Genomic DNA, 11,556 nt, shown 5'->3' with positions numbered 1-11,556 from the left:
TCTTCTCGCCTCTTATCGCCGCGCTCGCCGAAGACAGTCGATGATCATTAACGTCCTGTTTACGTAATCGGGGCTGATTTTAATTTTCGTTCGCGTGGTCGTGCCGAGTGTCGGAGGTCATGAACCGCATAAGATGCGACCGAGACGAGAGAGAGAGAGAGAGGATGCGCGGGTGGTAAAGTGATTGACGCGCCCAAGTGCCATTTGGACGTTGCAATGGATATTCGCTTTTAATAAAGATTCCGCTCATCGACCGTCAGCGATCGCACTAAAGGGACTGAAAGCGAAGATTATGATTTAGTGGCTCACATGCTCACTCGCATCTATCACCATCGTACACACTTTTTTACAGAGCCAAAAGGAACGAGATGCTTCGAGGCCTTTTCGCGGCACATTAATATTTCAGGGGGCAAGTCTCTCTCCCTCGTCAATTACCGGGATCTTTAGCGCATCACTCAAAATTTTTTTCGCAGCGACGAAAGTCACGATTCAGGGAAAGGCTCTGACAAATTGCAATACGTTCGCCCGCCCGAGTCTTTCCCACTCCGCCGTAACTCCCCTCGCCGCCACCCCTCCACCCCTCTCCACTCACCACTCTCACTCTCACACAATCTCTCTCTCTCTCTCTCTCTGTGTGTGTGTTTGTTTGTTTGTGAGAGAGCGAGGAGTTGGCCCTTGGTCAGCGATTCTGAGGAGAGCGAACCCAGGGTGGAGGAGTCGGGCGAGTGGGTTGAATGGGCGGGAGGACGAGTTGGCCGCGATGGTAGTGGTGGTGTGGAGGAGGAGGAGGAGGCCACACCTCGATAGAACGGCTTCAAAAGCCGACCGAGCCGCGCGGCTTCCGCGTAAGGACGTCGCAGGACCCGGGCGCGCGGCTTTCACGGTAAAGTTATTCCTGGCTCGCGGAGACATAGGAGGCCGCCCCGACGATGCGTGTCGAGGCGGGCGGCAATTAGCCGGGGACGACACTTTTTTTGAAACCACGGGGGCCGGCAGCCCCGGATTCCCGGACCCGCGTGACAAAATCCGATCGGCCACGTGGGCCCTTGTCCTTCGCCGTCGAAGCGCGCCGCCATTAAAAATAGCGGGAAAAGCCCGTGGAAAAGGGGAAATGGGTCGGCGCACAATCCGCGCGAACTCTGCGCTAATTCTGCGGTCGGCCGGCTGCACGTCGCTTTTTCCACGTTTTATTAATAAAAGCGGGCCGACCGGAGGATTTGGGATTTTTTTACGTGAAACACGAGTAACGGATATTATTAGCTCGCGGCGTTTTGTAAGAGTCTCGGGCAGGCTATGGGCCACGAGTAATGGCTTATCATCGCCGAGGCCTAAATTTAGAGACGGAGATTTTCTTGGGAGGGCCGGCTGTATAAATTCCAAAATTCATCCATAAAGAGGAATAACCGTTGAGCCACTTAGCGCGGTTAGGAGTCGCGCGGCGCTGCTGCTATTATTATTATTATAGGAGCGTCGAATGTTGTTGTTGAGAAGGTCGATTTTCTTTGGGGGAAGGAGCGGACGAGGAGTGAAAGCACGCGGGCTGGAGACGGCACGCGAGTGGTAGCGATCGTAAAAAGCCGGGACGAAGGAGTCGCCGCTATCGCTTTTGGCCTTGAGTCGGCCTGCGGGCGGGACGACAGGACGGAAGGAGATAAGCGATCGGTAAATATCCACGGCGACTCATGGTGACGCAGGTGTAAGCCCGCTAAGTAAATTACACATATATTTCTTATTTAATCTCTCGTGCTTTTACTTCCGTCTCAGGCTATAATTCGCCACTATTGGAGTCTTGTAGTCCTTGCGGGTAGGGAGCGCTTACGAGTGACTAGCGGTCGAGCAAACTATTATCCTGGCAATGGGAATTGATTGCCGACTCGGCAATGATTATTGGCGACTGAACGATAATTTCGACGAGGACGTTAATAGGGTCGACCTCGCGTCATCGCACAATCCTCGATTGAAATAGGTGATTCGCAAATGCAAAGCGCCTAGATTTACGAGGGATCGCAGCATAAATAATTATTGTAACGCGTAATAGACCAAGAATTTTTTTGCCACTTTTATTCGGGCGTTTTGCGACGGCAATGCCCATCGATGTAATAATTACAAAAATTATTGCGATTTTTCCGAGAAGTAAAAGTCGAGGCAGCTTTTAGAGTGAAATATATATTAAAATAGAAATTATAAAATAATTAAATTTAGACTATCTGACATAGTTACACAAATTACGAGAATGTAAGAGAAAATATTAATCTAAGTGGTAGAGTCGAGGAATTAGTGGTAGCGTTTTGCGAATAAATCGACATGGCTTTAGCTGTCCAAAAGCATTATTAGCAAAAACGAGCGATAGAAGATTATTGCGGATATCGCGTCCTACGGGATTGGCGATTAATTTTTCTAATCTATGCGCTGAAATTAACACGTGGGTTATCGCAAGAAACAAATCTAATGGCCACATAAGATCATTTTTCGCATGACATGACCCACACACGGATTGGGACCATTTGTTTTTTTTTCGTTTGTTTTTCGTTTTTTTTCGTTTTTTTTTGTTTTTGTTTTTTGTTTTGTTTTTTGTCTTGTTTTGTTTTTTGTTTTGTTTTAACAAGCTCTAGACTTTTATATATTCGTAGATTTATGACGTAAGATTCAACGTGTCAGTGAAAGAAAAAAATTATAATCAATATGAACGAATTATAAACATTCGCCTTTACCGTATTCTTTTGCAACAATTGATGTAATGCATATAATGTTCACACGCACACGCGCGCGCACAAAACGTAAAAATCACTTATCGTTAACTCTCAAGGTTTTATTTATTATATCGAAGTGATTTACCATTCGTCATTCGCCCCGTATCAAACGAGAGATAGAAAATCGATATTCGTTGCATGTAAGCTAGAGCTTTCCACAATTAATTAAAAGTGGCAATATCTCTGTAATATTATAGTGTACACTAAAACATCTTACAAGCCATTTTCATTACGTTACATGATGCTACGAATCGAGGAGATAGCATCGACTGGTTCGGAGCGCATGTAGTGTCGGTGCGCGGCGTACACGGAAGTGCAGCGCAACTCGCGGCGGGGCCACTCCGCACCAAAGCGGCCCTTCGCCTCGGTAAATGCATCCGCCCAAGACGCAGCCTCCACTTTCGCTGGGGCGCCTCATTTCCCTACCGCGAGTTCGGCATTTTCCGTCGTGCGCCTCCCTCGCGGTTCGGCCCTCACCAAAACACTTACTTGGATGACTTTGTTCGACGGATTTGTCCGGCAGTCGGGCCCCGTCGCTTTCGCTCCCGACATTATCCACTCAACGACGGGGGTGGGCAAAACGCTTTAGCCGCTCGACTCCCGAGGCGAATTTAGCCCTCGGGGTCCGCGCACCGTGACCAGCGCTATTTCGCGCCACTCCCTAAGGGCTCCGCTGTTTCAGGTTACGACTGGACCCTGCTGCCGGTGACGTCACGGGCCGGAGGCAGACGCAGCGCCCACGTGAAGAGGCCGATGAACGCGTTCATGGTGTGGGCCCAGGCCGCGCGGAGGAGGCTGGCCGATCAGTATCCCCAGCTGCACAACGCCGAGCTCTCCAAGACCCTCGGCAAGCTCTGGAGGTGAGAGAGAGACTCGAAGTACGAGCCTATCGTAATAGCTCTCCTGGACAACTTCCGTCAAGGATGCGTTTCCGTGTTTTGCCCGATTGTGTGGATTGTAAGGATGCCAGTGGGACCACAAATCTACTTAATAACATCAAAAATCCTTCAGATTATATAAACACTATTGCTGATATGGTTTCCACAACCAGCATGCAGTAGTCAGATTTTTTTTATAGTCAAAATTCATGTAGCCGTATAGGTTCTTAATATCCTAATTCGGTATATAAATCTCGAGCTACTCGAGTCCTTATCACTTATGTTTTTGCATAAGAGCGTGAATCTTTAAATCTTTTAATTAAAACTACTTATACGCTATTATTTTCCGATATTTTTTCCTTTTTTTTTTGCGCTCTCTCTCTCTCTCTCTCTCTCTCTCTCTCTCTCTGTTTTCTTTCACTCTCTTGTCGCTCTACTCTCGTTTTGTTTCTTTGCAACGAACTCAGAATTTTTGTCATTTAAAAATACTGTCAATATACGATGTTGTTTTTATTCTCATCGCCAACCAGTGCAGCATTATATATTATCTTCTCAAGCGATTTATTCTAATTTATTAAGTTGAAGACAGTTCGCGATAAATTCTAGCCTTAAAAAATCAATAAATTTTCCCTTTTATAGCTCCATGTCAAATATGTTTTTCTTTCCCGTTTGGAACAAACTGTCGTACTGTTTTGTTCTTCTTTTCCTATTCTTTTGTTTATAAGCATTGGCGACTGTAATTTTATCTCGTATTTTTGCATCACCTAGACTTTGAGATAATTTAATCGTGATAATGTGAACTTATGCGATATCAAATAAATCAATTTATTAAATAAATCTCGAATAAATGAACGAATTCTTGCTTCCGTTTCCTTCTATTATACAAAACATGTAAAACTTTATTTTCAACTATCATGAAGATATAATGCATTTGCAGCAGTTTTCATAATTGATTCGATGTACATTAAAATCATAATTATCCGTATGTAAAAGTATACAAATATAGTATTTTCTTTAGAATTGTAAAAATTGGTTTTTTGTTGCTTTTCAATTTTTTTGCGCGATATTCTCGAAAGAACATTTTTTAATAATCCGTTTAATAATTCATAAATAAGAATTTTTAATTTCTTCCACCCAGAGAGTACTTACTCGAACATTATCATAATTAAATAAACAAACCAACTGTTCGTCCTCGGGCATCCTTCAGCATCCCGCAAATTTTCACAGGTATATTTCAATAAAGCATTTAAAAATAAATTTAAAACGTATTCCTCATAGTCGTCATTAATATTATCATTCCTATTATTATTACTGGCTACGTACTATTATGACTTATCTTCTTCTTCATTTTTCAATTGCTCGAAACTGACAGCGGTATTAATTAAATGTGCTCACCTTACTAATTCCCCTCCCCTACAGATTATTTATCCAACAGATCATTTGTCATCCGTATAAAGTCAATCCAGTATCTTCGCATACCAAGCCATTATCACCTTAAGAAATTCTTGCGTGTTTGAAGTACTCGTGAAAGAAATCACAATATGCAGCGAAGGTGAAGAAACACCTTCATAATAAATTCTCACTTTGTACGATTCCACATTTAGCACTAAAATTATCTTTGCCGTTACAGCGACTAAAATCGAACGGACTGTCGATATAGACCAAAGAATTTGCTTATATCGTTGTATTCTGGCTTGAGTCGCGCTCCGACCGAACGAGACGAGGAGGCGGTGAATCGGTTTTATGAATTTAGATGTTATATCGGCATAACCGCGACTCGAATTGACCGACTTTTTGGATTGGACAGGACCCCCGAGTGTCTTAGGCTAAGCTCAAGTGACGCGCGTGTGCGAATGCATCACTACGACTCTCTTACGGCCATTTACATAAAAATATACTTATGCTCGGTCATATTACATTTGGCGATTTACAGTATTTTTAATATCAGCATTAAAGGATAAATAATTTATGTATCGTAATAAGTTATAAAGCCTTTTTAGCACGAACAATGTTTATATGTGCTTGATCGTCGAACAATCTAAAACAATAAGAAACTAGTAAGGCTAATAAGGACAAAGGCAACAAGTTCACGTGAAACTTATATAATTTAACAATAAAATATCAAATTTTTATAAACATTTTACCGGCTTGATTTTACAAAGTGCTATTAACAAAGAAAAACAACAAGATAACAAAAAACAAAAACAAAAAAAAAAACAAAAAAAAAAAAACAGTGCTACCAAGTGTAATATGAAAACTAGTTGATAAATATGTGCGAATACGACTAGACAGTATTAATTCGAACGAAATGCCTACTATTTTTAATAGTTGGCAGCTCTCAGTGAAGAGCACGCCAATTTGTAAATACCCGATGGCTTTTACTCAATTACTCAAGGTAATCGAATTAGTTGATTTTTAAAAAAATAGATAAACATCGTTTCGCGCCATTACAACTAACAAATATATCTTAAGTAAATTATGAAAGGGAATAAATAGTAAGTAAATTTTGATAATCTTCGTTCTACCTTCTACGTTCTATGTTCTACGAGAAAAAATATCTTACACGCACACACACGCACAAGCACACACGCACACACTGACATACGCGTTGACATATTCGAAAGATAATCGATACCATTAACTCGGAAATAGCAGAATAATAAAATTTATATATATGCATGTTACATAGTGGTAAATTGTTATTACTTATGGGCAATACTCAATTATGGGCATGAAAATTGGTTTAAAAATAAATTAATAAAGGCCAAGGATAAAAGTTTCTTCATTATATTCAATAAAGTTTCGAGTTTAGATAGAGATTGAGCAAGACAACTTTTTCGTAGATATTAGGCAAATGCGTATTTATACAATAATTATTACCATTATACCATTATACATTGAAACTATATTAAATAATTATTTAGAATTTTGAGCGATGGAGAGAAGCAGCCATTTATAGAAGAGGCAGAAAGACTGAGGAGTGCCCATAAAAAACAACACCCTCATTATAAGGTAATTTACCATTACAAATACTTCGTCCTTTAACAGTCCCGATACTTTTCCTTATACTTTTTAACGAGTCAACGTCGCAAAATTGGAAAATTATTCTCGAATAGCCACGGAATGCTCGTGTCTCTAATTTTAAATATCAATTTCTTTTACATATTTAACATATTTTCACGCTTGTTGAACCTGGCACAACTACCTCGGAATAAATGTCAATTGTACTTTAATCTTAATCAAATTCATAAAATTTTTTGATATTTTTAACCTTCACAGCCAATGCATCCCCTTCTATTTTCCATATCCCATCTGATCACTCCAACTTTCATCGAATATTTTGCTCGTCCATCCGCAATTTCTTAATCCAAGGCCGACAGGTCACCGAGTAAGCTCATACACTTTTCGCAAATTGTTTAAAATCACGCCAATACCAATATAATACCTCAATGAAAAAAAAAGTCTACCCTACTCATTGTCAGAACCCCAGAATAAAGCATGCGATTGGCTTTCCCGACTTAACGCTATACTCTCTCAACTTTCAGTACCAACCGCGACGAAGAAAGCCAAAAGTCGAGGAACACACGGCGATCGCGACACCGACGAGCACGACGACGTCGACTCCTCCGCCAACGACGGGCCCGTCGCTCGGTCAGCGAGGCCACCCGATCGCCCTCGAGGCCGTCGTCGGCAATCCCGACTGCGCTTACGGCCGCCTCTACTCCTCAAATCCCACCAAGTCGAGCTACGAGCGCGCGGTGTCTGCGGCCTCCGCCTATGCGTCCGATTTTTCTCCTCGAGGTCCCTACGAGATGACCAAATACACCCTAGAACAGCATGGATTCTCGCACGGTAATCTCATCCCCCCGCTTCTCTCACCTCCCCCAATCCCAGCGGAGCCAAGCCCGAATCACAGTTTCTGGCACCATCTCGAATACTCTGGAGCTGGCGACTGGTTCCGACGATCAAACCAATCGCTACGGACCTTCATACTTCCGAAACACGGGGAATGAAAAGTTGTCGGCTCACCTCGTCCACTTTTCCCATCATCAAAACTATCCTGGCAACGCATCTTCCCGAGCCGAATCACTCGATCGACACTCGACACTCCTCACCTGACCATTTACCCTAATTCCCAGGTAAATGCCTGGAGTACGCGGAGCTCCAGGCACAGGCGGGACTTTCGCGGGCCGGAGCGTACGAGAGTCAGCGCTGCTATCCCGAGCCCAAGTCCTATGGCTGCGGTCAGGGTGGCCAGTGCTACGCCACCGAGGCCTACCACCAGCAACCGTCGACGCACGAGGAACTCGACTACGGCCAATCCCAGCCCGGCCACTCGCCTTTCTACCCCTACATACCCTCGGTTGGCCAGACGCCTTACTACGTCGCGCCCCGATGAGCGGCCGCAACATTCCTCCTGACCGAGCGACGACCGACTCTCTTTCTCGCGTTTAATCACTTCGATGCTGTTAGCTGCTAACTTACTTACCGAGGCCGCCATCGTTTGCTTCAAGGCCGCAGCGCAGTCCCCAAACCCTTCGAGCTATCGGACTTTCCTGCATACTCCAGACTCCAGGACGGATACGAGGACGACTGCGACGGTGGCGCACACGCGAACCTGATCCGCGGCACATTGACTCGTCGACGCTTAAGGCCGAGGAATAGAGGGTCAAGTGCGACGCTCCGGGTATTCCCAAATTGCGATCGTTCGCTCAATTCGACCTCCGTTAAAGGAGAAAAGTGAAAGTAGATGAGAGCCTCGAACCTGGGGACGGGAGTCCGCGGTAAAAGCAATATCAAAGTCGTATGGAGCGGACGTTCAATTGCTTATTTTATGTCGGATAATTCGACTTGGCGAATTCTATTGTTGGATAGACCAAGAGCTGAGGCATCTCGAGTTCTCCGACGACGCACCGTCAAAACCATTTTTCTTTTACTCGCCCTCCAACAGTCTTCTTGTAAATAACAATAGTTTTCATTTGAAAGTGCGTGCTCGCAAAATTACGGCTATAATCCTATAGTAAAACAAAAAAAAAAAAAAAAAAAAAAAAAAAAAAAAAACAAAAAAAAAAATATGTTCATTGGTAAATATGTTCAACGATATTTTGCTCGGGATTGATTAACGACTCATTTTGCTTAAAAGAACAACATCTCAAATTTAAATTTAAATTTTACTTCAAAATTCAGAAATTAGTCACATCCTTTCGTAAAACTCGTAGATTCATAAATTTTTTTTTTTTTTTTTTTTTTTTTTTTTTTTTTATCAAACAAACGTACTTCTTGTTAATGATATGATATTGCTTTGAAATACGCATTAGCCTTTATAAAATAAATACCTGCCCGTGCACGTCATTAAAAAACGAACAATAGCCACAACAAGAACAACAAAACAAATAAAATAAATAAAAAATAAGACAAAAATGAAGACGAAAAATATGAAATAAAACAATTTGTCATACGTTAGTGTATTTTACAAAATATTACTTTTATGGATATTGCAAGTAGAATCATAACATACCACCCTCCTAATCCTCCTCCTCCTCCTACAAATTAGTATTTGATTATTATTCATATTTTATTCATTCAGAACATTCATATATTATTTATAATTAAGATTTAAAAACTTTTGAAAAATTGCAATACCTGCTGTTTTTTTTAGCAATTGATAGTTTTAACTGTTCTATGTGAATATTGAAATTATAATCGTTGTAAAATTATTTTTAACGGTTAACTTATATTGAGATACGTATGAGAAAAAAAAGAAGAAGAATATGTACTTTACGATGAATTGTAAATTGTTATTATAATCATACATCATCTATTTTTGGTACATCATACTCCATTCACATATATCACGATGAATAGTTGTTCTTTATTTCATAAATTTTTATTCATTTTTCACATTGATAGGAAGTGTTTAAATATTTATTATTTTTTCATAATAATAAATTATAGGCTACAAAATTTAATTGTAAAATACCAATTGTCTCGAAAAATGAACAACAAATCATTAGCCTTTATCCTGCATATGTATTTACGCATATGTATGTATATACATACGCATATAAACCTTTCTAACAGTAAGCGTAAGTTTTTCAATATTACATAATATGTATTTACGAAGAAGAGAACGAAATGCTTTCAAATTATTGCATCAATATAATAATTATAATTTTCGTGTGATCGAGTGCGATTATTGGAATTATACGTAGACATCGATCTTATGTACTTAATTAATTATATAACGACAATATGTGTACTGTTTTGTAAAATTCAATTATTAAAGAGTTTAGTCCTGATTGATTTATATTCTATGTTGATGATTTACAGATGATAAAGTGACTGAGAAAATTAGTAGGTTTATACACATATACATTGTATTACTAGGTATCGATGCATTATGACAGACCTTGTACATGTTGCACGTGCAAAGACATTAGTAACCAAAAAGTTGTATTATTCTATGTCTATAAGTATGTAGTTTTAATCAATAAACAAAACTAAATGAACATTATTTTTATTATTAAAAATGAGAGGCTTTTAAAAAGAAGAATAACCGCCCTACATTTATATGGCAATTCTATGTATACGTAACATATATATATATATATATATATATATATATATATATATATCTATAGTTTAAGGCACTTATAATTATTTATTGTTATCAGTATATAAGATACCTTTGATGAGTTACAAAATGATCTTAAGAAATACATTAATTTAATATCGATTCTTCGTCGATCTCGTATAAATAATTAATAAGCAGTTTACAAGGTAATTTTTACATAAGATAAATAACATAATTTAAAATAAAATTTATGGTATATATATATATATATATCTTTTATAACAATTAAAAAATAATTCATGAACAATTCCAATCTATTTTAACGTTAAAAATATCCTAATAAACAACAAAGCCCTGTATTAGGTATTACATATAAAAATTTTCTCCTAACGATATACTACTCAAATAAATTGCTTGCCAAGTGTTTTTCCAGCCATTGATCGAACTAATTATCTTCCGAAATGGATTTTAATATGAGAGCCAACTCCTTGACTTGATTACGATTTGCATGCATATAGGCCCTAGTAGTGCACATCATATCGATGAGTTTAAGGTCGTTGGTTTCGTCGAGGGGCACATCCTCCGCAAGCTGGGGATTGAATCTGTAGTACGGCACGCCGATCATCGAACACCATGATCTTGCTCGATCGACCATCCGACCATCGGTGGTCGTCGCCTGATCGATAACCAGGTTAAACATGTTGCGCACTAAACAGAGAGAAGCGAGTTGTCAAGCACATTGCCACAGCCTGGCCAAGTATTAATTTGTTAAGATTTATAATGTTAGAGAAGCGGGTCGGCTCACATAGTAGCGCAACTTCTTTTAAATTTCCGCGCCAATGCAAGTCGAACCTCTGGTTTTCCACGGGTATCAAGCCCGTACCCAGGGATACGACCAAGGACAAGGGCGTTATTTCACTATGTCTGCCGACGGCCTCGAGTGCGAGGTTGTACTCGTAAATCTCGGTAATGGCGTCGAGGGTGGGGTTGTTGGCGATGACGCCGCCGTCGATAAATCGGCCAAAGGCTTCGAAGTAGGTGGGTGCAGCTCCGGTAGCCCTCGCCGCCTTCCATATGAGCTGCTCACACGGGGGTAGAGTGTTCTTGAATTTGCTGTTCGTCGGTAATTGTAGAATATCGTTGGAGGAGGTGTAATTGCGGAAGAAGTGAAGGTCGACGGGGCGCCGGTCCCCCAGCGTCGCGGTGATCATGACCTTCGGATGTTCGATACAAGTCATCGGCGTCTCATTGCCAAAACAGTTTATCAGAGTGTCCTCCAGTGGTATGCTCGAGTACGGTCGGTTGCCTTGGAATACTTTATTCTTTATTTGGAAGTACAAGCCCTGGCATTCCT

General features: G+C 40.8%; 2 protein-coding genes across 2 annotated transcripts in view; one reads left to right on the top strand and one right to left on the bottom strand.

Annotated features, from left to right (window-relative positions):
• The window catches only part of LOC105359314 (transcription factor Sox-21-B), a 13,728-nt gene extending 5,321 nt beyond the window's left edge, over positions 1-8,407 (top strand). The window contains exons 2-5 of the mRNA XM_011495879.1: positions 3,433-3,610; positions 6,553-6,640; positions 7,174-7,480; positions 7,768-8,407. Coding sequence (XP_011494181.1) covers positions 3,433-3,610; positions 6,553-6,640; positions 7,174-7,480; positions 7,768-8,027 — 833 coding nt within the window. The 3' untranslated portion in view covers positions 8,028-8,407. The remainder of the gene's footprint in view (positions 1-3,432; positions 3,611-6,552; positions 6,641-7,173; positions 7,481-7,767) is intronic.
• Positions 8,408-10,559: 2,152 nt separating this feature from the next.
• The window catches only part of iPLA2-VIA (calcium-independent phospholipase A2 VIA), a 4,612-nt gene continuing 3,615 nt past the window's right edge, over positions 10,560-11,556 (bottom strand). Inside the window, exons 6-7 of the mRNA XM_011496124.1 lie at positions 11,008-11,554; positions 10,560-10,910 (exon numbers count right to left, since the gene is read on the bottom strand). Of these exons, the coding sequence (XP_011494426.1) occupies positions 10,648-10,910; positions 11,008-11,554 (810 nt within the window). The 3' untranslated portion in view covers positions 10,560-10,647. The remainder of the gene's footprint in view (positions 10,911-11,007; positions 11,555-11,556) is intronic.

Source organism: Ceratosolen solmsi, unplaced genomic scaffold (genome assembly GCF_000503995.2).
Source record: "Ceratosolen solmsi marchali unplaced genomic scaffold, CerSol_1.0 scaffold11, whole genome shotgun sequence".
In the NCBI taxonomy this organism is placed as follows: Eukaryota; Metazoa; Arthropoda; class Insecta; order Hymenoptera; family Agaonidae; genus Ceratosolen; species Ceratosolen solmsi.
Note: the sequence above shows the minus strand (reverse complement) of the source record. Positions and strands in the feature narration are given on the sequence as shown.